The sequence below is a fragment of the Peromyscus maniculatus genome, chromosome 6, assembly GCF_049852395.1.
Source record: "Peromyscus maniculatus bairdii isolate BWxNUB_F1_BW_parent chromosome 6, HU_Pman_BW_mat_3.1, whole genome shotgun sequence".
Taxonomy (NCBI): Eukaryota; Metazoa; Chordata; class Mammalia; order Rodentia; family Cricetidae; genus Peromyscus; species Peromyscus maniculatus.
The window spans coordinates 12,409,227-12,435,432 of NC_134857.1; the positions used below are offsets into that span (position 1 = coordinate 12,409,227).

The following is a 26,206-nucleotide window of genomic DNA, read 5'->3' on the forward strand; positions in this document are numbered from 1 at the left end:
TCCGGACTGACCTTAAATTGACTACCTTTAAAATGGTCGTTTGTGCTATTATCCATAAAGACGGCAGGCTACTAAAACAATGTGTGTATGTTTAGAGTCATTTTCTATACTCGTGCGTATGTCCTGCGCTCTGAGAGACATTGTTCTAGATTTAAAAAGAATCTGGCACAGCAGGAGTGCCAAGGGGGAGGGGTCACCGGAGCCCCAGCACTGCGCTTGTGAACTAGGAACAAGCCTGGCGCTCTAGGCTCACCTGAAGCACTGCAGCCGGAGTCCTTGGGCGAAGCGGCCGGCTTGGTACTCCTTTCCATCCATCATCGAGGGGACCGTCTCTGTGTCCTGCACGATGACGGCCATTTCACTGTCTCGCTTTCCCAGCATGCTCCGGTCGTTGATGTTGGCAGAACCTAACAGGAGGAAGAACAGAAAAGAACGAGTTCTCATGACAGCCATGGCCGCCGGCCGGCCCTACTCCATGCTTCTGGCTCATGACTCCCCACTTTTGTCAAAGTTATCTAGGGAAGGTGTAGTTTAGGGAGGTAGGGGCCTCCTCAGGATTTGCTCAAGTGTGGCCCTGATTATTCTAAAGCAGCTTGGAATCACAATGTCACCCTCTTTGTCAGGGATTAGCTTAGCAGATGGCACCTGGCATGGTTCTGGACCACACAACATGAAGGAAAGTTTCCAAGGGCGTCTGAGAAAGCAGAACTTTCTATCATCTTCCCCATCCCTTGGATACTGGCTCCAGAAGATTCCCTCTACAGCCATCTTTCTACCATGAGGGGCTGACCCAACAAGCCAAGGCTGAAGGGCAGGAAGCACGCTCAGAGTCGACTCAGCAGTGATGAGCGCTTCCTGCTCTTCCAGAGGACCCAAGTCCACTCCCAGCAGCCACCTCAAGTGGCTCACAACATCCTGTAGCTCTAGACCCAGAGGACCTGATGCCTCCCTCTGGCCTCCATGGACACCTGTTCACATGTGTGCACATACAGAGATACACACAATACACATAAGTGAAAATAATTGTAAAAAACCTACAGAATGCCATAGAATATTACTTTGACTATATAAAGATATGCTGTATTTGTTTATGTTGCAGAATATTTAACTATGTAAATGTGTGTTGCATTTGTTTAACTAGGAAAAGGTGTGTTACATTTGTTTATGCTGCATTTGCTTAATTATGTAAAGATGTGTTGCTGTTTCACCTTGCCTGCCTAAGGCACCTGATTGGTCTAATACAAAGCTGAGTGGCCAATAGCTGGGCAGGAGATGTATAGACGGGGCTGGTGGGCAGAGAGGATAAGAGAGGAGAGACGAGAGAAGAAAGGAGAGAATGAGGGAGAAATCGAGGGAGATGCTCAGGGCCAGACAGACAGACAGACAGACAAGGACATATAGAATGAAAGAAAGGTAAAAAGCCCTGAGGCAAAATGAAGACCAAGAGAAACAGGTTAAATTAAGTTCTAAGAGCCAGTGGGACAAGCATAAGGTAAAGCTGAGCTTTCATAACTAACGTTAAGTCCCGGTATCATAATACGGGGGCTGGCAGTCTGACAAAGCCTGCTGCAACAAAACCCGGAAGACTCTAGTTAACACTAGAGCTTTCTTCTATTGTTTACAAAACGTTCTCCTGACTGTTTCACGTAGTTCTCTACCTGCATCCCAAAGGATGCTGGTTAACTGAATCATGAAGGAGTTAAAAGAAAATGGCACACCAACCAGTTCAGTCTAGAAATTGGTGGGGTTTTGTTTTTGTTTAAAAACAAAAACCAAAACACAAGAACAAGCTTTCTGGTCTTCAGCTTTTACACAACAAGGGATGTTAAATGGCAGGAGAGCTTTCACAGTCACCGGCTAATCTGAAATACAGTCTGCCGTTGGTGGCCGAGACTCTCCACCTCTGCTGGGTGGCAGGCAGCAGCTTTGGTATCAGTTTCCTTCTATTTTGAAACCTCAATTCAGGGAGGTAGTGCACACCTTTAATCCCAGTACTCGGGAGGCAGGCAGAGCTCTGTGAGTTCCAGGCCAGCCTGGTCTAAAGAGAAAACCTCAGTTCACCAAGGATGTTGACTTTCAGTTGAGAAGGACTAAGCTTTCATTTATTTATTTTGTGATGTGTACTCTGGACTTCTTTTTATTACCTGATTCCTCACAATAGAAGAAATACAGTAGTGGATCACGGTAAGGCATACATATGTACTAATTAGCTTTAGGATTACACCATGAGGTTTGGCAGCTTTTTTTCAATTAAAATATAAGCACATGATTTCCCCTCTTCCCTTTCTCCTTCCAGCCCTTCCAATGCCCCTCCCACTGTCTTTTCTCAAATTTATGGCCTCTTTTCAGTTGTTGTATTTGCATATACCTATAACAATAATGATACTGTTGGATGTATAAATGCATGAACACAACCCGCTTAGTCCATTTAGTGTTACTTGAATGTATATGATTCCGGGACTGACCATTTGGTACTGGATAACCAGTGATGATCCCACGAGAGGACCATTTCTCCCACCCTCAGCATCCCTTAGATGCCTGCGGTTCTTTGTTTAGGCAAGAGACTTCTCCCTGTGAGACTTCCCTCCCATGTTAGGTGTTATGCTGGTTCAGGTCTTACTTAGGCAGCCGTGTTGGGGAGACCAGGGCTGCAGGTGGGGAGAATTTACTGGAACACAGCATCCCCCTCTCTAGCCCAGGCATTCCTTCCTAGGTGTCTGAACAGAATTCCCGTGATGCTCTTTGGGGACTTGGCTCTCTTCTGCCCTAAGAGAGGCCACTCCGAGACTGTGTCTGCAGGACTGGGTGGGTGGTGCTTCTCTAGCCAAGATCAGAACCCTGTGGTGTGGGAGCCAGCCTGGAGCCCCCACATATTTATCCACTAACCCCAACCCCCTCCCATGGCAGCTGCCCCCTACTCCCGTGGCAGGAGTACAGGAGTACATTCCTGGCGTTGTGAAATGTCGGAGACAGAAGCAAGTGCTGTCTGCACGAGCCAGCCTAACAGGCCTAGCAGGAAGGGAAGATCTTCCCCAGAGATGCCAGGTCTCTCAACATGGCTATAGAAATGGCCGTAGAAACAGTGGGCACCGAGGAAATGGGAATCCCCCCCCCCCCCGGCCCCCAGCCCGAAATCCCATGCTGGGAGAAAAAGAAGGTCACCCCAGACCGGAACTTGTCTCCTGGCAAGAGATTCCACGGCTGTTACAACTTATCAGAGCACCTTACAACACGAGACTGAAGCTCACAGTGATGAGTCAGCGTGGGCAGGGCTGCACCTTGATGGCCAGTGCTTAGATGTTCATAACCTTGGCTCTCTATTTAAAACTCAGTCTTACTGCAGAACCCTGAAGATGGACTTGGGGGCTTTGCTGGGTCTCTTTTCCCTCTAAGATGGCCACATTGAATCAATCTCTCTCTCTCTCTCTCTCTCTCTCTCTCTCTCTCTCTCTCTCTCTCTCTCTCTGTTTTCCATTATTAAACTGGCTCTTTTAATTGACTTGTTAAGGAGTGTGGCTTGGGGCACAGGCTGTGACCCTCAGGTTTGATAAAATGAGGACTAGTGATCACATCCCCAGAACCCATGTAAATGCTGGGCAGGCACGGAGATCCACCTGCAACCCCAGTGTAAGGTAGGCAGAGACAGCCAGTCCTGGGGCAGGTTGCCTAGCTAGGCTCCAGATCTTAGATGAACTTAATAAACAATACTAACAGGGAAAGACTGATAAGTGTGTTACATCCAGTCTTTCTGTTAAATATTTCTGTCTTCTGAAAATCAAACTCAGAAAACGAGTTGCAGGATTGGGGCATACCTCATTTCTACATAAAAAAGAGGAAGAGGAAGGAGGGATATGGGGTACATAGAGTGGTTACAGGTTCTGGGTGCCTTTTGAGGAACACAGTACTGGAGGCTTCATTGGGTATGAGAGACGCCAGCTGGGGCTCCGTTTTCCCCGTTATTTGGCGATTTCGATGAGATCACCTCCGTATTTGTAGATATTTTGGGAAGCTTCTGCAGTATTAGGTTTCTGTACACCCCTTAGCAGCCCTTGTTTAGATGCTCCTCCCTGTATTCCCTCCGTCATCCACCTCTTCCCTCCTCCTCCACATTTGATCCTCCAGTTCTAGTCCCCACCTTGTCCATCATAATCATCTATTTCATGTCCTCTTCCTAGGGAGATCCATCCCTACCTGCTAGCCTCTTACTCTATCCCTAATTCCCATGGTTATAGGGATTGTAGCCTGCCTACTGAAGATTAACAGCTAACATTCACATATAATTCGATACACACCATATTTGTCTTTTTGGATCTGGGCTACCTCACTCAGGATGATTTTTTTTTTTTTCATAGCTCCATCCATTTACCTGGTTTTATGTTGAGGTCTTTGGTCTGTCTGGAGTCATGTTTTGTTCAGTATAATAAGTCACTATAGAAGAGTGGTTCTCAATCTTCCTAGTGCTATGACCTTTTCATTCTTCATGTTGTAGAGACTCCCGACCATAAAATTATTTTTGTTGCTACTTCACAATTGTAATTTTGCTACTGTTACCAATCATAATATAAATATTTGTGTTTTCTGATGCTCTTAGGTAACACCAGTGAAAGGCTCATTCAAATTTGGGGGAACAACCCACAGGCTGAGATCCATTGCTATTGAGTAGAGGATGTTGGAATACAATGCTTTTTTAAAAAAACAGTTCTGCACAAATATTAAAAGAATCCAAGCTGGGCCATGGTAGCGCACACCTTTAATGCCAGCACTCGGGATACAGAGCCAGGCGGATCTCTGTGAGTTCGAGGCCAGCCTGGTCTACAGAGTGAGATCCAGGAAAGGCGCAAAGCTACGCAGAGAAACCCTGTCTCAAAAAACCAAAAAAAAAAAAAAAAAAAGAATCCATTTCCTCCCTATGTGTGTATATGTATACAGATATTCAAGCTATGTTTACAGACATTTAAATACATGTATGCACCTATATACACACTGAGATACATACCCTTGCTTCAGAAATACATTTTTCCAAACTATATTCTAGATAAGACATCTCATTACTGCTAGTTATGAGATTTTTTTCCCTTTCTCAGTGGAGAATGGACATTGATCTTAAAACAGGACTATGTCATTTTACTAAAACACAATTCTCCCTCCACTTCCACCTGGATCAGCAAAGCTGACAGTTCCACACCTTGATTGAGAGTATCCAAAACATAAACATAGGAAAAGTACCGGTAAGCACACTGACAGCAAGACCTTAGCATCCTTCCGGCCTTGACTGTGACCTGACCCTAGATCTGTAGGGAAGGTCAGATGATGTGGGATCAGCACAGACCACACACAAGCTTCTCTTGTTTGAAATGTTCCCTTGCTGATTTCCTGTCCTCCTGATCCCAGAACTCTAGGCACTTGGACTCAAAGAAAAATAAGGGAATACTAAAGAATTAATCAAATGAGGGCTAGTGGCATGGCTCAGCAGATAAAGACACTTGCTGCCAAGCCTGAAGACTGGAGTTCAGTCTCCAGGACCCTCTTGGTGGAAACACACTCAAGCTGGCCTCTGCTTCTAAATACTGTGAGTGCACAAAGTCCCTTTCGTTGCTCTGGATCTCTAATTCTGGAAAGGTTAAATAACAAGACAGGTTAGGGAGGATGTCGCCGAAACAGTGGAGGTGTTCTATGACAAATCTCAGCTGCCACGGACGCCCGGAAAAGCAAGGACAAGCGAGGCGCAGGAGTGTGGGCACAGACCTCATACTTACCGATAACAACTGTGCTGTCATCAGCAATTAGCAGCTTGCTGTGGACATAGATGAGCTCAGTGACCAGGCTCCCTTCCAGCTCGGCGTGTGTTCTCAGCCCACAAAACGATATGTAGTTTATCCACTGGTTACCAACTGGGGGCCAAGAAGAAAACGCTAAGATCAATATGACCACGCCCAACAAAGGTGCGTCAGTTTTGCTTTCCAAGACACATAGACCATTTAAGCAGGTTGTGTGTGTGTGTGTGTGTGTGTGTGTGTGTGTGTGTGTGTGTGTGTGTGTGTAATCTTTTGCAAAATTTAGCCAGGAATTTTTATGATAAAGGGAATTATATTATTAACTTGAATGAATATCCTAGTTTTATTCTATTGCCATGACAAAACATTCTGTCAAAGAATTTTTAGGGAAGGAAAGGGTTTATTTGACTTATCCTCCCAGGTCACAGTCCATCACTGAGGGAAGTCAGGGCAGGAACTCAAGGCAGGAACTTGAAGCAGAGGCCAGAGGAAGGATGCTGGCCAGCTCACTCTCCGGCTTGTTTCCTGGCTTACACTTAGGTCATATCTATCCCGGAACCACCACCCAGGGTTGGTGCAGCCCGCATCAGACTGGACTCCCCACACCAACTAACAGTCAGTGTCCCTCATAGACACATCCCCAGGCCAACACGAGGTAAGCAACTCTTCAACTGAGGTTTCCTCCTCAGGCGACTCTAGGCTGTCGTCAAAGCTAACTAGGACAATGACTACATTACAACAAAATCATATTGGAATGTCTCCTGCCTTTGGCTGAGGCAATCTAGAAATTACTCCAATCAGAGCCCTTCCATGATTTGGTGAGTTAACTACTGATGTGTGGAGGCAGGAAGGACAACACAAGATTTCAGTGTCACGGCTGCTTCTGTCTCAGCTGACACCCGCTGCAGCTTTAGCCAGAGGACAAGTGCTTGTCAAAACCATTGAATGACTGTAGCACAGTCCTGGGTGGCAGTTAAGTCGGCTGACTACCTGGAACGGTTGCCAATTAAATACTCCTCCCCAGGATGGGGCGGAGTGCCGTGAACTTCTGTCTTCACGACAGGGCCACTGTGCTCAGGAACTCAGTCACTGTGGTTCCTGTACAGGAAGGGGCCCCATCAACACCCCATCATAGGTGGGGGAGGGTCTCGCGAGAGCGCCGTCCTCCCAGAGCTGTTGGCACTTACGGGCTTGGCTGCTGGCGAAAGAGCAGCCATTTCTTCAGGGGGTAACCACTGCTAAGCTGCCCACGCTCCTGCAAGCAATGCTGACTAACCTCAGCAAGTCACTAAAAACTAAGCAATATGAAAGCAGGAGTGGGATTGGTTGAGGAGGAGGAGATGGGAGGGGTCCACAAAGGGTGAAATGAAAATACATCATATGCATGTGTGCAATTGTCAAAGAATTTTTAAAAATTCTCCCTTCAAGATCAATATTAGGAAAAGAAAATAAGCTTTATTATGCTGGACACTGGGAGATTTTGTTTCAAGCAAACAGTAGCAGGTTTGTACTGTAAATAGCTGCTCACTCATCTTGCCATGAAAGAAGAACTGCATTCTATACCAACTATAGTCACTACATGGTCTGAGTGTCGGTCACAAGGTTGTATGGTCCCCTCCCTCACAGGTGTCCTGCACAAAGTCTGAGACTCAGAACAAATGGAGAGGAGCCAAGCTGTCATGAATTCTAACAGAAAGAAAAGTTGAGACTGTATCTTTCTCTAGGAGATTATGGCAATAGGTCCATTGGTAACTCAGGTTCTGTTTGCTGAGCCCCATTTATTACTTAGGTTTTCTACTTTGCCATGGATGCTCTTTTCAGTTCAGGTATGTTGGAAAGAAAGTTATTCCTAAGTACTCACAGGGAGTCCATCACTGACAGACCACCTTCTCCGAATGTACGTGAATGATCTCAGAGCTGTGTTGATGCACTGGTGCTTTTTACTTCTGAAAGCTCTACAGACATTAAATATTCACAAATTCTACACCCCACGTATTAGTGTTACATTAGAACAACGTTTAAGTTCTAGGTGTGTGTGACCTGCAGCCAGTGGGTTTCATGAGCCCTAGGACAGTATGAACAAGGCCCAACACAAATCACAAACATACTTAAAACATTGATTTGGGGGGGATGGGACAGAGACACAATTTTTTGTAACTTAATTCCATACTTCTTGAGCATGAATTTTGCAGGTGGCAATATCAAGAGGCTGGACATGGACCATTACTTCCTTTAGAAAACCTCCTCTGGCCAGGCAATGGTGCCACAGGTCTTTAATCCCAACACTCAAAAGTAGAGGTAGGGGGATTTCTAAGTTCCGGGACAGCCAGGGCGACACAGAGAAACCCTGTCTCAACAAACAAAACATCTCCTCTGATTAAAAAGAAGGGAGTATGTCCTCCCTGAAGTCCTTTGTGTCCATACAGTTCTGGAAAGTACTTCTACAAAGGCCTGATTTTTACAGGCACTGTAAAGTACACTTCTCCAGCACCAGCACTGTGCCACACGGCCTGGCATCATAAGTGCCTGAACTTTGGATTTCTCTGTATCATCTAGGGCAGGCGTGTGATCCAGAGTGTAACATTTTAAGACATAGGTCCTCACTCATCTCGCAGGACTTGCTAAAGGCAGATTACAGCTGCATGTGGGGTTCAGGTGAGGTATTTAAAGCCCCAGGGAAGTTACAGGGGGGAAGGGAAGGGGAAAGAGGAGGAGAGCAGTGGAGGAGAAGGGACGTGGGGGGTGATAAAATGTCAGCAGATGGACACACAGGATGAAAGGACAGATAGAGCCCCAGAAATTGTCCTATAAGGCTGGAATTAGGGTTCAGAGTGACGTCTGAAGTTTATAATGCTGTTTGAGTACTCCTGGCCACTAATTTACTTGGTCCTAAAAGGTTATAATTTACAAAAATTATAAAAATGGTAAGGAAATGCTTTAAACTGGACATTAGGTCTCTGGAGAGTATAGGCTTGGAGACTGGCTGGGGCTGGAATTCTTTTCAGGACATTTAACTTCCTCACAGTTGCAGTTTTGTTATTCAAATTGACTGGAGCGCCAACCTCTGGGCACTGCAGTCCGCCATGCAGTCAGAGGGCAGCCACCCGGTCAGAGGGCAGCCACCCGGTCAGAGAGCAGCCACCCGGTCAGAGAGCAGGCCACCCGGTCAGAGGGCAGCCACCCAGTCAGAGGGCAGCCAGGCTGCTGGGGCCTTCAAACCCACCAGCACTAACAAGCCAAACCAACAACGCCACCCTCTGCGTCAGAAAAGGGCCCTGTGTAATTAGTCTTTTCTCCCCGTGTTCAGGATCTGGACATCCCCCACCAAGACGCCCTATGTTGACTTGTTCCCAGCGTGCTTAGAAACTTTCCCCCAAGCAGGCTTGCCATTGAAATTGTTTCTTGTGTTAAAATCCAATTTATTTCTCCTGAATGCAAAGGCAAAAAAAAAAGGGGGGGGGGGCTGGAGCCAAGGAAAGCGCTTTCTATTAAGCTCAGGACATTTCACAGTTGAGAAACGAAACAATATCGTGCTTTGATTCCTCACTCTCCTATAATCTCATGTTCACTTTCCAAGCCCCCATCAGGCAGCTTGGGATGCCTTTCCTACTCTGCCGTATCAATATGTCTTTTATATAGATTGATTCATCAGCCCATAGAGATGAAGGTGATACTCTGGGACATCTGCTCTCTCCTGGGTAGTTAGGTGATGTGCATAACTATGTCTGAACAGACAGTCAGTGAAAACTTCCTAAATACACAGCACTGATAGACACATGTGAGCATACATAATATACCTGCAGGAGAGTGGTTCTCAACCTGTGGGTCAGGACCCCTTTAGGGGTTGCATATCAGATATCCTGCATCTCAGATATTTACATTACAATTCATAATAGTGAAATTACAGTTATGAAGTAGCAATGAAAATAATTTTATGGTTGGGGGTCAGCACAACATGAGGGTCACAGCATTAGGAAGGCTGAGAACCACTGCTGTGGGGAAGTTTACACCTATTTATTCTTTCATCGATCTATTTTTTTGGATGGGGGGGCAGAGTCTCACTATGCAGCTCTGGCTGTCCTGGAACTTACTATGTAAACCAACCTGGCCTTGAACTCATAGAGACCGGCCCCTGCCTCCTGAGTGCTGGAATTAAAGATGTGGATTACCACATCCAGCTAAACCCATGGCTTTCAAAGCTACCAAATCCCCTAAAAAGTCATAAAAGTCTATAAATGTCTCCAAAACCTCCATAGCATGAAACTTCCCCCATTCCAATTGTATACACAGGGCTGGGGATGTGGATTCAGTGCAGAGTGCTTATATGCGTGTGTAAGCCTCTCTATTCAATCCCATAAGTGCAAACAAAAAGTGCATAGTTCAATAGGCGTTTTTTATAGTTTATTTATTTGAGACAAGGTCTCACTATGTAGACCAGGCTAGCTTCCAACTCACAGAGACCCCTGTGCCTCCCAAGTGCTGGTATCAAAGGTTTAGCACTGCCACACCCCACAGATTTTTTTGTTTTAGGCAGAGTTTTTGAGATTCATCTTTCATGTATCCCAAGTTGTCCTTGAACATGCTGCATAGCTAAGGATGACCTTGAGTTTCTGACCTCTTACCTCTACTTTCTGAATGCTTGGATTCCAGATGTGCATACCTTTACAGGTTTATATGGTGCTGGGATTGAACCTAGGACTTTATACAGCCAGCCAAGCACTGTGCCAACTGAGCTGCGTTCCCAGGCCCAATTCAGTAGATTTTTAAAAAGCATATTCGCAAGGCTGTATAACCATCACCACTACTTAATTTTAAGATATTTTATACTCCCAGGCCCATCTAATCGGCATCTGATCTTACCTACTCTCCCCAGGCTTTAACAACCACTATAGAACTTTCTATTGCTATGGATTTGCTTATTAAAGACATTTCATAAAAAATGTAACCATATACGGTACATGGCCTATTGTGCCTGGCTTCTTTCAGTTGACTACTAGTCCCTTATATATATGATGAACGAATATTTTTCTCTCACTCTTTTTTCTTTTTCTCTCCTCCATTTAAGAATGTACTTTTAAGCCGGGCGGTGGTGGCGCACGCCTTTAATCCCAGCATTCGGGAGGCAGAGCCAGGCAGATCTCTGTGAGTTCGAGGCCAGCCTGGGCTACCAAGTGAGCTCCAGGAAAGGCGCAAAGCTATGCAGAGAAACCCTGTCTCGAAAAACCAAAAAAAAAAAAAAAAAAAAAGAATGTACTTCTAGAAAGAACTACAGCAGGGAAAGGGGGTACCTTGGTTTGTTTCCTTCTTTATCCACAGTTGTCTCAAATATTATGGAAAATGGTTATGGTATAGGCTGTAAGAAAGTACTATGAGCTCATGGATCACTAGGTTTAACATAGCAAAACTGGCCATCTTACCGGAAGCCATCTATAGGTCCAATACAGTTCTTCACAGACCTTGAAAGAACAATACTCAACTTCATATGGAAAAACAAAAAACTCAGGATAGCTAAAAGAATCCTGTGCATAAAGGAACTTCCAGAGGTCTCACCAGTCCTACTTCAAGCTCTGCTATAGAGCTATAGTAATAAAAACAGCTTGGTATTGGCAAAAAAAACACACATTGATCAATGGAATTGAATCAAAGACCCAGACATTAATCCACACATCTATGGACACTTGATTTTTAACAAAGAAGTCAAAACTATACAATAGAGAAAAGAAAGCATCTTCAACAAATGGTGCTGACATAACTGGATGTCAGCATGTAGCAAATGCAAATAGATGCATATCTACCACATATCTATCAAAACGTGAGTCCAAGTGGATCAAAGACCTCAACATTAATCCAGTTACTCTGAACCTGATAGAAGAGAAAGCAAGGAATAGCCTTGAACACATTGGCACAGGAGACTACTTCCTGACTATAACACCAGTAGTACAGACACTAAGATTGACAATCAATAAATAGGACCTCCTGAAACAGGGAAGCTTCTGTAAGGCAAAGAACACTATCAATAGGACAAAATGGCAGCCTACAGAATGGGAAAAGATCATCTCCTTATCTGACAGAGGTCTGATCACTAAAATATATAAAGAATTCAAGAAAATAGACATCAAAAACCCAAGTAATTCAATTAAAAATGGGGTACAGACTTAAACAGATAATTCTCAACAGGGATGACCTATATGGGGTTGTGGTAGTGGATAAGCTGAGAATAAAGTAGACAGTCCTCATGAGGCTCCTCAGTTATCACTGAAATGATAGAAATGAAAACATTGCAGAGCTCTTTCCTCCATACACCTCATGCAAAGTGTTTTCATTTGAATGTTGGCTTGGGCAATTTAATGAGAAAACGTGGTTTACCTAAGTTGAGCACTTTGGGAAGAAGCTTGGGTGAACAAAGTTCTATAAGAACACTACATGGACAGTCATGGATACCACGACAGTTAATTTGTTTACGATCTGAGGTGCGTGTGAGTGAGGGGTTTTCTAGATGACGTTAGTTAAAGGAAGGTCAAGTGTGAGCAGCACCATCCATGAGTGGGTTCCAGACTGAATAAAAAGAACAAAGGGAGCCGAGCAGTGGTGGCCTTTAATCCCAGCACTCAGGAGGCAGAGTCAGGTGGATCTCTGTGAGTTGGAGGCCAGCTTGAGCTACCAAGTGAGTTCCAGGAAAGGCGCAAAGCTAAACAGAGAAACCCTGTGTCGAAAAACCAAAAAAACAAAGGGTACACCAGCATTCATCCTGTTCTGCTTCCTGACTGAATTCAATGTGACCAGCCTCCACAGCATCTGCCGCCATGACTTCTCCGCCATGACAGATTGCACCTTCAAACCGTAAGCTGGAATTGACCTCTCCCTCCCATAAGCTACTTTGTCACATATTGGTCAAAACAAGGAAAATATTTAATAGATGCTGCCACCTTATCTTCATATCTAGTCCTATTAACTCTTGATGTTTCCTAGAAACAATCACAGAAGAAAAGAAAAACTACTTACGCTCTGGCTTTAATTGTCCAAGGATAGAGTTCTCCCCTCTGCACATGGTTCTGAAAGCATGTAAAGGAATAGTTACAGACATTCCAACAACCAAGTCTTACAGCAATACCTGTGGATGTAACCCTAACCCAAGCAAAAACAAGACAAGTACTTTCATAAGAAAATGCTATACCCACTTTCAAAAGTTAAAACCACAATAGGAAATACTTTTGTAATGTTACTGAGAAGACATAATTATTTTGATGTGAGTCAATAGAAGAGTTATAAAATTGATACCAGATTTCAAAAAGAGAGATGGGCTATGAATGAACTTTCCCTTAGGAAATTTTGTGATAGCAAAAATAAGACTGAGGAGTCTTTGAAGATAAGAGCGTTTACATAATCGTCCTGCTCTCTGGGGTGAAAGGGGCAAACCCTTGCTCGTCAGAGCACCAAGAAGTAAGCAGACTATTATACAGGGTTATTTCCATCAAAATAAGCAAAATCTGTAAATGTGAAAAATCAAGTTTTAAATAACGGCTCTGTTGATGGTTTTTTTTCCTCGAGACTGTTAAATACTGATGACTCTAAATGACGGAAAAGCAAGGGGTTCGGAGGCCACCCCTGCCCTAGGGTTACACAGTTCCGGGGGGACATTTTCTTCAGTGGCGCAGTCTTGGGAAGACTCATGTCCAAAAAACACCTCTCATGTGTGCTCCTGTAAACAGCACTGATGGAACTCACTGGTTCATGAGAGGGGCGGGGGTGGGGTGGAGGGTGGGGTGGGGGGGTGGGGGTGGAAAGCAGATGAGAGACTAGTTGGGAAGAGAGAGGGGAAGTGAGAGGGGACAAAAGGGAATAAAGGGGAGTGGATATGATTAAAATTGTATGTGCGTAAGAAAATGTTATAATAAAAATTCACCACTTATAATTAGCATATGCTAATAAAAACTTTAAAAATTAAAGTAGAAAATGTTTGAGCTGGATGATAAATTTTTTTAAAAGAAAAAAAAACCAAAATTCTATGTCCCATCTGCCTGTTGTATGAATGTAATTAAAAATACAGCTATGCCTGCAAAGGCTGATATTATTAAAGTCTACACTAGCAAATAGAGATGCTTTTGTATAACAAAAGGTTTGGGTTGCTGAACAGCAGCCAAATGTGTCTTTCAGCTGGTTCAAAAATCAAAGAAATAGTCATAGGAAATGCTCAAAACTGACAATATTCCAAAAGCAATATTTGAATTGCCAAGAAAGCAGATAGAGAGCAATTAATTAAACATCATGTTAGTGACATGTGCGCACAAAAACATTTTTGGTTATGTACTAAGTCAGATAACGTTAGATATGGACCCATCTTCAGTTCAGTATGTAGAAAAAAGGTGTTCACTGTAACTAGGTGAACTGGCCCCTGGGATAACCGCATCAGCACCAATATTTACTTCAAACTCTGGCAGATATGCAGACACAAGTCGGAAGAGCCAGTGGAAAAAAGAAACCAACAGCCGGGCATCGTGGTGCATGCCTGTAATCCCATGCGTGAAGACCTGGGTTCATCCCCAGACCTGCAAACCAGGCAAGCGGCACACACTTTTAATCCACAGCACTGGGGAGGTAGAGGCAAGAAGATCAGATATTGAGCCATCCTCAGCTGTGGGGAGTTCATAGTGCCCTCAAACCGTGCTATCAGGATCAGCTGGGGTTCTCTGAAGCCAAGCATGGGGCATATAACCCTCCACCCAAGTGTGACCAAGGCACTGAGCCCTTCTCTGTTTGGTCCATTGTAAAGTCTCATTCTCCCCTCCTGCGTCAAAAAGGAAGACTAGAAAAGTGTGAAACTTATAAGGAAACATTCCGGTTGCCATCTCCGCGCCGTTTAACTGAATGCACTCAAATTGTATCATGTTAGCACTTAGACTTTTTTTTTTTAGCACTTATACTTCTTGTTTTACTTTTCTCTACTTACAGAAAAAAATAAAGGGATCAGTGGTATAAAGATATTCTTTCATTAATATCGTGTATTAAAAATCAATATAAAAGAGACACTGAGGTTCAAGGCCAGCCTGGTCTACATAACAAGTTCCAGGCAGCCAGTGTTACAAAATGAGATCCAGGATAGCAGAGTAGGAGGGAGGAAGAGAGAGAGAGAGAAAGAAAGAGAAAGAGAGAGAGAGAGAGAGAGAGAGAGAGAGAGAGAGACAGACAGACAGACAGACAGACAGACAGACAGACAGACAGAACCATCATGTATGACTGTGACATTTGAATGTTACCACTTAGAAAAGACTAAAGTTTGAAAGTAAAATGCTGAACAAATGTGTGGAAATCCTGCAGCTCGCTTCCCAGGCTCACACGCATGATGCAAAGATCAAAGCAGAGGGTTTGGAATCGGGCACCTGTAGTTGAAGTGCATTATTGCCTGTAGAGCATTCCCTCCGCCTGTGGAAATGTCTCCTTCGAATCCCGGCAGCAGTGGTATCACAATGTACACCCGGTATCTCTGGCCTTCCCTGCAAAAGCCACATGCACAGAAATTCACACACCAAGTAACAGTTACATCATCATCAGTCAAGCAGGTCGCGGGGCTTTGCAGACAACGAGAATGCTTTCACACAGCCGCCTCTGCTCAACTCGGATGGCTCTTGGATCCCGGTTATCGCTGTTATGCTGAACGATAAACTCAACTTGGCAGTGAAGTTGGAATTGTGTCTGCTTTCTTTTCTATATTGTAGTCCTTTGCAGGACAGAAGGTGGTTTAAAGCAAGTCTTGCTGGATCTCATGGAAGAGGGTGTCAGAAGCAGCTTACAACAAAGATAAGGAAAAGGTGTTATCACAACGATTGTGTGTGTGTGTGTGTGTGTGTGTGTGTGTGTGTGTGTGATTTTAAGTCAGATTCTACCTTATTTAAATATACATATCCACACGTGTAAATATAGATTGATAGACACATATAAAACAAGTTACAGCCATATGGAGTCAGTTCACAGCTCGGCAAGTTGTAGGCATTCCATTTATAACTGGGTTCCCAGGGCCCATGTCTAAGGAGCAAGCACACGGGATTCAGGATGTTTTCCACAATAGTCATCATTAGTTAGGAATTCTAAGGATCTAGCCACAGACTGTTTCCAGGGATTCTTCAAGAATTCTGAGTGACTAGTGTTATTTTTATTTTATTTTTTTAAATGTGTGTGTGTGTGTGTGTGTGTGTGTGTGTGTGTGTGTGTGTGTGTGTGTGTGTGATTTATGCTACAGCCAATGTATGGAGAGAACAACTCTATGCAGTTGGTCCTCTCCTTCCATCTTTACATGGATTCCAGGGATCGAATTTAGGTCACCAGGCTTGGTGGCAAGCTCCTTTACCCACCGAGTCAGCCCCAACCAGGTTCATTTTCAACCCCCAGCACATATAACACAGTATCTGCAGGCCTCATTTCCCTTTCAATGCTGTGTGTGCAGCTCTCCTTGGCCACAGGTCGGATAGCTCATGTGGCAGCTCTTACTGTGGGAGTCCCAGACAGCTGAGGCCCCTGGAATTGTTTGTAGAACACACAGGGAGAAGAGAAAACTTGGAAATGAGCGAGGATCCCTCAGTGCGCAAAAAGTTTGCTTGAGTATATTTTCGCTGCTGGTTAATTCTCGTGTGCCGTCCTGCTTAAACCTTTTATAACACTTAATTGTCAGAACATCTTATGAACAGCAGAAGTGCCCCTTCTCGTGAGAATATCCCTACTCGGATGGCTCAGAGCTGAATGTGCCTGAATGTCCACATATTCATGGCGGTGACGGTCAGGGGACCAGAGTGTCTGTCAGTGACTGTTGGGACCAGAGTGTGGAGTTCGCTTGGCGGCTGGGCTGAGAAATGAGGCATTTGAAGTAGGCTGCTGTAATGTCGAGGATTACTCACTAGATGGCAAACACAGTTTGGGTTGGAAAGAAAACATGAACAGCCTGAGTTATCTGCTTGATTAGGAGAGAAGGCACAGTCTTTAAACGGTAAACAGGACGAGGGAAAAGAGCAGGAAGCCGGAAGCCGTTTCCCCACAGCAGCATTTAAAAGTCCAGATGTGTGCAAAATGGATATTTAAGGACCACACCATTTAGCCTCCACTGCTTTTCAAGATAAAATCATATTCCAGCGAGACCCTCCACAACCACCCCAGTGATGGCCACTGTACCCCGCCCCACCCCTGCTAATGAAGCTTGGCTTCTCAGCTCCTAGCCCAGGATGGACTTCACATCTAGGTCACCTTGGTCCGTGAGGCTTCCTGAAACCTCGGTCAGAAGCGGGTCACACTGGCCTCTTCTTTCCCACAGACTGTGGCCAGGAGGTTGACCCACGGGCTCTGTGCCTCGCTCCATAGTGGCTGACCTGCTCCAACACACAGGGTGCATGTCCACATAGCTTTCTATTTTAGGCATCATCAGTACCCATGCTCTCAGTGAGTACTGTTAGCTGGTGAGGGTGGGGGTAACATCAAAAGAATGCTTCAGTGGAGAATAGGTCAAGCTGTAGGTACTTGGTATTTTTTCCTTAATTACATTTAACTTTAATTTTCATTATGGTAAATATATAAAATAAAAAACTGGGCATTTTGGCCATTGTAAATATATGATTCTTCATCATTGTGTTCATAATTTTATGTGACTACCTCCCCTGTGCAAAGCTTTTCTTCATCATAGATAGAAATTTCCCTTCCCAGAGTCCCTGGTAATCTCTAGGGACTTACTTTCTGTTTTTATGAATTGCCTGTCTGGATTTTGCACATAAGGGTCATTTTAGGTCTAACTTGTTTTTCTTAGCATAGTCCTCTCAAGGTCCATCTACGGTATGGCATGTGTCGGGGTTCCTTCCCCTTTGTGACCGGACAGTATCCTGTGTTATGCATACACTTGGGTCTGCTGGTGGGAATTCAGGCTGACTTTGCCTCGTGGCTGTTGGGAAACAGAGCTGCATTATTAGGCAGAGCACGGCGGTACATGTCTTTAATCCCAGAACTCAGAGAAAGGCCCATGTCTGGGAGGTCCAGGCTGCACTGGTCTATAGTGTGAGTTCTAGGTGAGTTGAGCAATAGAGAAAGACCCACCTCAAAAAACAAAAACCAAGTTCAGTTGTCAGTATTGACATATCATGTGTGCTTGACCCATTTTCAGTTCTTTCTGGGTACATACTCAAGGATGGAAGCATTGAGTCATGTGGTTATTCTATGTTTAGTACTCAGAGGAACCAAAAAATAAATCCTACTTTCCAGTGAGTAATACAATGCAAAATCTAAGAGGATTATACAGAGAAAACCCCAAAACCTTTCCCCTACTTTTGTCCCAACCTCTGTTCCTGTCCCTGAGGAGTCTTGCACGCAGTGACCTCTGTGGTCCTGTAGACACAGTAGTCCATGATCTAAACACATGTATGTATTCCTCTCTTCCACACAAGGTTAGAATGTTGTGAACACTTCTGAATGTTGTTTTTTATCATTAATAGTACGTCCCAGAACCCTTTCCTCAGGAGAACATGATGGAGGCAGGACAGTCTACTGCACAGCTGACCCTTAATGTTGAAATCACCGCTCTAGTCACAGGAAGTGAAATTGTTGCTGACTTTTTTTTTTAAGTATGTGAAACAATTACTTCTATATATATGATATATATATATATAGATAGATAGATAGGTAGATAGATAGATAGATAGATATAGATATAGATAGATAGATGATAGATAGATAGTATTGTGCAACATAAGTCACTCCTCAACACTGTCACTCTTGAAGGCCCAGTCTAGGTGGTGATGTTTGTAAGAAATGGCTCCCTGTGGTCCCTGAGGTTGTTACAATGAAAGAGTGACTTTAAAATGGAGAACTCATGTGAAAGTCCCGTAAAGCATCCTTGCAGTCTGTACTCTGTGAGACCCTACATCCACATGACCTTGCTTCCTGCTCTCTCTCAGTCCTATGGAGGCCTCTGGCTGCTTTTGACATGGTGGTTCTTAGCTTCCTGGATGATGAAAATGTTAAGCATGTCCCTCAAACTAGGAAAATGACTTATATTTCACTGCTGTTAATAAGTTGTGGGGGGGGGGCTCTGGAATTTCACCAGCAAGGTTGAAGTTGAGTGGAAGTCAAAGAAGAGAAACCCTGTGTGTCAGTATGTCCAGTTTGTGGTTCCAGCTGTTAGGGTTCTAATCTCTCTGGAAGCACGGAACCCCCAGAGCATCAGCAGCCACTAGGAAAGAAGTCCCTAACTTGCAGGATGACTTGTATTTAAAAGCAGCATGAGAGCGGGTGGAGAACGAGCCGTGAGTAAGGAATGGTCAAGCAAGCAGCTGCTTTCCCCACTGGCGTTAAGATATAATTTTATAAAATTCCATCTTCAAGATTCTTGTTAAAGTGAATTTTTCTTCTAAAATTCACGAACTCTTATGGCAATGTGACATATAAGAGCTAAACAATGGAAATAAATGTCCAACAATAGAAAGACAACTAAGCTACATTATAGCAGCTAGAACCGCTCAATAGCAAAATATTTCAGGTGCCATGTTTAAAACGGGCCCAAGCAAAGCAGTAAGAGAACACAAACATGGCAGCTAACCTCGACGCCCAGCCAACTCTCTTGCATGTGCTAACGTCCTTACTCGGTACCTGGAACTGTGAAGCAGGCATTGTTCCTAGGGTGGTGATGCAGAAAGGAACCAGGACACAAAAAAGTGTCCTTTCAGAATGAGGGAGCTAGACAAAGACCCTGAGAGCTGAGGCAGGAGGATGAAGACGTAAGCACAGGGGCTGGAGATGGTGCCAGGGTTAGGAGTGTGCGCTGCTCCTTCAGAGGAGCCTGTAACTCTAGTTCCAGAGGATCCTACGCCCTCCTCTGGACTTCACAGGAACAGCACTCATGTATAACTCCCTACACACATTGACACACATGCATGCATAAAAACAGGTCTTGCTGGGCAGTGGTGCTCATGCCTTTAATCCCAGCACTCAGGACACAGAGGCAGGCAGATCTCTGAGTTCAAGGTCAGCCTGGTCTACAGAGTGAGTTCCAGGACAGCCACAGGGCTGTGTAGAGAAGTCCTGAATTGAAAAAACAAAAAACAAATAGTAGGTCTTTTTTTTTTAAATTAAGAATAAAAGAAGTAAGAGCGAGCTACTGAAAACTGTTCTTCCATCCTGAGCAGAATTCCAGAGGAAATAGAGCAGGCCCCAGCCCATTTTCTTTTTACTTATTTTATATGATTTTTTTTTGCATTTATTTGTATGTTTGCAAGTTTTCCTCCCTCCCCCCATCTCTCTCTCTCTCTCTCTCTCTCTCTCTGTGTGTGTGTGTGTGTTTGTGAATGCATATGCATGTGTCCACATATGTCTATGGAAGCTAGAAGTCAAACTCAGGTGTCATTGTTTTGAACCTTGTCCACTTGCTTTGAGACAGGGTCTCTCCCTGGCTTGGAACTTGTCAGCCGGGCGAGGCCAGCCAGCGCTCTCCAGGGATCGGCTGTCTCCGAAGCCCCAACAATAGGATGACAAGCCTGCACTACTGCACCCAGCCTTTTTCTGTAGGTTGTGGGGACATGTGAACAGTCTCCATGCTTGCCAATCTACTACTTTACCCAGTGAGCTCTCTCTCCAGCCCATGGCTGTGGGCTGCTGAAGATGAATATTCCTATTGTTGTAAAGCTGTCTGCACCTTTAAAAGCAGAGGAGTGGTCCCGCCTCGTAGGTGATGGTCTCTCCATTCCCCTCCAGTTCTTTCTATGTTTTATGAGACCCTTTCCTTCTCAACCCCTCCTCCCTGCTGCCTGAGCCCCTCGGCAGCATGGAGAGCAGTTGGAGAAGCGGGTCAGCTCGGATTGGGTCTCAGGACGTGTAGGGAAACCCCCAAAGAAGCTCAGCATGCTTCTGCAGGGATGAGCAGCTGAGGTGGGAGGTTCCTTACTGTGAACTGGGAGACACTGAGGATGTGAACTATGCAGCAATGATGAACACCACCAGAAATGGGAGCAATTGCAGCTGGGGCGCCTCTGGACTTTGTAGAGAGGGAACTTTAGACTGTGGTGGGATCAGTCGTGCTGGACTGAGATCTGAAGCCTCTTCTAAGTTCGGGGCATAACCCTTTTAATTTTGTGTTTGGCAAATCTTTTAAGATGCAATAAATCCTTCTGCCCTACCCCCATTTGTAGATGAGGGAATTGGCCTAAATCTACCAGTATGCTGGAATGTCCTGAACATGACTTCACACTGATCTTTACCAACCATAGAAGAGGCTGTGTAAGCTGTGATAGATCATGCTATACCTGAAACACACACAGGGGTATTTTCAAGTTCATCTTTTGAAAATGGCAAGCTTTTTTTTGGGGGGGGGGGGGTTTGACACAGGGTTTCTCTGTGTAGCTTTGGAGCCTTTCCTGGATCTCACTCTGTAGACCAGGCTGGCCTCGAACTCACAGAGATCTGACTGGCTCTGCCTCCCAAGTGCTGGGATTAAAGGTGTGCACCACCACCACCCGGCTGAAAATGGCAAGCTTTGAAATGTAAACAGGTTGGGTTAGACCAGCATATCTGACTTCACCTTTTCCCCAGGTTTGATAACGTTTGGTAAGACATATCCCCAAAAGAAACCCCACAAAATCATTAAGCCTCACTGCTCTCCATCCTGTCCCATCTCAGTCGGGACACAAATTCAGGCTCAAAATGATTGCTGGCCCAGCCTTGTCTCCTTTTTATATCTAGACACCGAGATGACCATTCCTAAGATTGTTCTGGAATAAAATCAAAGCAAGAAAATGATTTCAAATGATCTCCTGGCGGGGTTTATCTTCTGTGCCCTGGGGTAACCTCTAAACATTTTCTAGAGCTTGGGAGATAGCCCACAAGGGAAAAAAAGAAGAGCTAGCAATTGTCACACTGAAAATGTTTCCCTTCGTTTTCTGATAACGACAGCTCCGATTCTTCAGCACAAGGCTTCTGCACCCTGTCTGGCATGCCTTTCCACGGCACAAAATTACAGGATATGAAAATTATAGGATAGAGATATCCTCTGCTGAAAGAAACTTTATCCACCAAATAATTACTTTAAGAAACAAAATATTTGTATGGTTTTGAATAAAATAGCTCTCTTGGCTTTTTTGAAAGCTTAACTATTAAAAACTGCCTGCTTCCTTAGAAACAAGGGAAGTTGGAAGCTTGGTGCTGAGGAGAAGACGCTAAAGTCCTGGAGACCTAGTTACGTTTCTATTGCTGGACCAAAGACCCGACAATGGCTACTTCAGGAACTGTCTCAGTCAGGGTTCTATTGCTGTGAAGAGACACCATGACCACAGCAACTCCTTTAAAAGAAAACATCCAACGGAGGTGCTGTCTACAGTTCCGAGGTTCAGTCCATTATCATCATGATGGGGAGCATGGTGGCATTCAGGCAGGCATGGTGCTGGCGACATATCGATCAGAAAGCATCAGGAAGTAGATTGAGACACTGGGTGGCATCTTGAGCATATGTGAGACCTCAAAGCCCGCCTCCACAGTGACACACTTCCTTCAACAAGACCACACCTACTCAACAAGGCCACACCTCCGAATAGTGCCACCCCCTTATGAGATTATGGGGGTTGATTACATTCAAACTACCACAGGGAACAACTTATTTTTGCTTACAATATGAAGACACACAGTCCGTCGTGGTGGGAAGACACACAGTCCGTCATAGTGGGAGGATACACAGTCCGTCATGGTGGGAAGACACACAGTCCCTTGTGGGGAGGACATGGTGGCAGGGATCTAAGGCATTGGTCACATTGCCTCCTCAGTCAGAAAGAGTAGACAGGAAGCAGGGCCAGGCTATAAAACTTTAAGGCTTGAGTTAGGGGTGTGGTTCACAGGACAGAATGCCTACCCAGCATGCATAAAGCCCTGGGTTGGATTATCATCACGGCCTGAATCAGGTCTGGTATCACATGACAGTAATCCCAGGATATGAGGGGTGGAAAGAAGATCAGAAACCCAAGGTCATCCTTGCTACACAGTGAGATAAAGGTTCATCTTGACTATGAGAAACTGTCAAACTACCACCACCACACTGACTCCTACACACAGCGGCCCACTTCCTCCACTGAGCTTCCGCCTTCTAAAGGACCCACAGCACAAAACAACAGCAAGGGTAGGGTCCACGTGTTCAAACACATGAGCCTGTGGGAGACATCTCACAGTACCTGGTGACTGGGTTTGAGTCCCGGTACCCCCATCAATAGCCTTGTATGAGTAACTTAGTCTCAGATGCCTCCTCTCCAGGGGGAGAGGCGTTCCATATCCAGTCCCAAAAGTTGACGACTGAATGAAGCAATCCGTGAAAAGCACCTATCAGAAAGACTCAGAAGAGACCCCTAACAGTTTAATTCAATTAAAATTAAAGTTACCTTTGTATCACCCAAGAATGACAGGGTGGGCAGCAGCCTGTCCCAAGGCAGAACTAAACTGACCTGACAGGACAGCGCTGGAAAGTACTTCATGATGCCTCGAGGTGTGGCATCTCAATGAGAGATCCCTGCAAGACGGTCTGGTGGGGAAAGGTGCTTGCAGCCAAGCCTGACTAAGACCCCCGTGTGGTGGAAGGAGAGAGCTGACCCCCACAAGTTGTCCTCTAATCTCCACACATGTACGTGGCATGTGTGTAACCACACACATACACACACACACATAGACAAACAAATAAACACAATAAAAATTTTAAAAAGAGAAATAGAAAAGTCAGCTAGAAAGCAAAATCTGCTACAGTTCCGGCTGGTCCCCAAAAGCGGAACACTTCAGTTGGGAGCCAGTGGTTGGAAACTAAAGTAAGATTTTTTTTTAATTAAAAATAATTTTTTTTTCAAAGCAAGTTTTATTCTATAGTATGCATCTAACAACTTAAAACAGGGAAGATTAAACATTTTTTAGTGGGAATCTTTGTTTCTAGTACAAATAAGAGTTTTGATTTAGCGGTTATGGCTCTTTATACTCTTGATTTAAGGTATGTAGTGTGTTTCCAGATGACATGGGCCTGGAATGCTGCAATGGCGTCACATTAACTGGTGCTTTGTCACCTGACTGATACCATAAACACTCATGTAGATGTAGCATTGTTCTTATTGTTGATGAAAAAGCAGCATTAGAAAAACAATCGAATAGACTGAAAAGGCGGCTGAGTATCTGTGGCTAGCACAGTAGGAAAGCGCCCTAGGTCCCCAGACAGCTGGTCCCAAGGATGCTAGAGCTCACTGCTGGCCACTCATAGCAGCCATTCACTTGCCAACTATGACTCCCCACAGTTGTGAGAACCACCTGGGAAGGCTAAACAATTATTAAAAACTGCGTGTTTTTAAAAGCAGCTCAACAGTACGGTTTTCAATGCTGGTCAGTTCTAACAGACACAAGTCAACTGCCATTGTCATTGTGCATCATGTTCCTGGTGACAGTCAGGAGATGTACTCTCTCACCCCCTGGCTTTCTACCAAAGCAGGGAAATTCTGCATGTCGAAATAGGCAGGCCCGAGGTGGTCCCAGGAACCATTCATTCATGGCAGACAGTGCCTTAAAATGTTCCTCTCTGTAGCAGTTGGTCTATGTCCATCCCTTGGGTTACTCAGACATGGTAGAGATGATTTGAAACAGAGGGTTATGACTTATCCTGCCTGCCCAGACACATCTGGGTTGTCAAAAGCGCGTTTCAAGTGGGCTGGGGCTGCTTCCAACTCTGAGACAGGTTCAGGTATTAGGGCAGACATGATGTTTTCTGCAGCAATTCCCCGGGCTTCTCTTCATTTACTGTGGAATGAACATGGGCTGAGAATCTAGGTCATGGACCACATCACGGAGACCTGGCAGAATCCTGTTTCTCTGAAGAAGGATGGCTGCGGATAAGAAGTAAATGGCTCTGGGGAACTGGGACCAGGCTCCATTCCAAGGCTGGCAGAGAAATAAGACAGCCTAGCAGAGGTGGCACCTTGGGGACTCAGATCGACCCGAGGTGGGAGGGCCCTGGCTAAGGCCCATGTTCCTTGCTCAGGGCTGGCAGTTGGCTGCCACTTCACGCATCTGCTCTGTGGTCTCGTCTAGTCCTTCTCTGGCCACTGAGAATACATGCTGCTACACATGCTGCTAAGAATGTGTCTTTGGCAAGGGAGATCTCTGAAGGAAGAGAAGGAGCAGGGACAAAGCAAGATGGGTCCCCACCTCAGGCAGCCTGCAAATGGGGCTTTGTGTTCTGTCGTGACCTTGCCTAAGAACACTAGCCCACAGACTTCAGGTTATTGAGTAAAATCAAAAGGTACAGTCTGAGACAGACACTGTGAAGGGTTTATTTACCAGGCGGACACTTCCGCCTAGCCATTTCCGGATCAAGGCGTCTCTTGTAGCTAGGATACCCGGCGGACCCGGATATCTCCGCCTAGCAAGTTCCGGGCCAAGGGGTCTCGCGTGATCAGGGTCCGTGACGTTACATGGTCACGTAAGCGCGCAACGTGACCATGTGATCTACGCACACGCGTGGAGTAGTGACATGACCTGGCCACGCCTCCAGCCGGTTTTAAAAGTGGAGCGCCATGTTTCCCAGCCCCTCTTCTCCACGCACGTGTCTCTCCCACAGGCCTGCGCACTCTATCCCTTTAACTCTAATAAACTCTTATAAGCGGATTCTGTCGTGTTTCGTGACGTTTCCTTGCAGGATAAGAACACAACGCAGCTAAATAACTAACACACTGCCTTCCACACTCTTAGGATTCCCTTCAGAATCAGCTCACAGGATCTCTGGGGAAATGTGTGATCAGAAAATGCCATGAATTCTTTCTTCCCTGTTCTAAAATACTAGAATTTTAGGAATATATCAACTTTCTAGATGAGAATTGAAACGGTAGAGAAAAATGTTCTTGGGCTGCAGTAGCAGCTCAATCAGTGAGGGACTTGTCCTTCAGGCATGGTGACCTGGCCTGAGTTCAACCCCCAAATTCACGTTTCAAAAGGCCAGGTGAGATCGTACATGACTTTAATCCTGTTGCCTGGAGGTGGACACAGATGCATGTTCGAGACTGACTGGCCACCCGGCCTCGTCTACTTTGTGAATTTTAGACTAGTAAGAAACTGCCTCAGAGAGAGAGACAGAGACAGAGACAGAGACAGAGACAGAGAGACAGAGACAGACAGAGACAGAGACAGAGACAGAGAGAAACAGAAAAAGAAAGGGAAAGAAAGGAAAAGAAAGAAAAGTAAAAAGAAAAAGAGGTAGGTAGATAGCGTGTGTGTGTGTGTGTGTGTGTGTGTGTGTGTGTGAGAGAGAGAGAGAGAGAGAGAGAGAGAGGGAGAGAGAGAGAGGGAGAGAGAGAGAGAGTGTGTGTGTGTGTGTGTGAGAGAGAGAGAGTGTGTGTGTATGTGTGAGAGTGTGTGTGAGAGTGTGTGTGTGTGTGTGAGAGAGTGTGTGTGTGAGAGTGTGTGTGTGT

The 26,206-nt window shown here is 45.1% G+C and overlaps 1 protein-coding gene across 5 annotated transcripts in view; it reads right to left on the reverse strand.

Moving 5' to 3' along the window:
- Positions 1–26,206, reverse strand: part of Pld1 (phospholipase D1) — a 211,329-nt gene that overhangs the window by 15,033 nt on the left and 170,090 nt on the right. For all 5 annotated transcript variants that reach the window (XM_076573953.1, XM_076573954.1, XM_076573952.1 and 2 more), the window contains 4 exons: positions 15,152–15,265; positions 12,777–12,826; positions 5,757–5,891; positions 254–407 (listed from right to left, as the gene is read on the reverse strand). In XM_076573953.1, the coding sequence (XP_076430068.1) occupies positions 254–407; positions 5,757–5,891; positions 12,777–12,826; positions 15,152–15,265 (453 nt within the window). The remainder of the gene's footprint in view (positions 1–253; positions 408–5,756; positions 5,892–12,776; positions 12,827–15,151; positions 15,266–26,206) is intronic.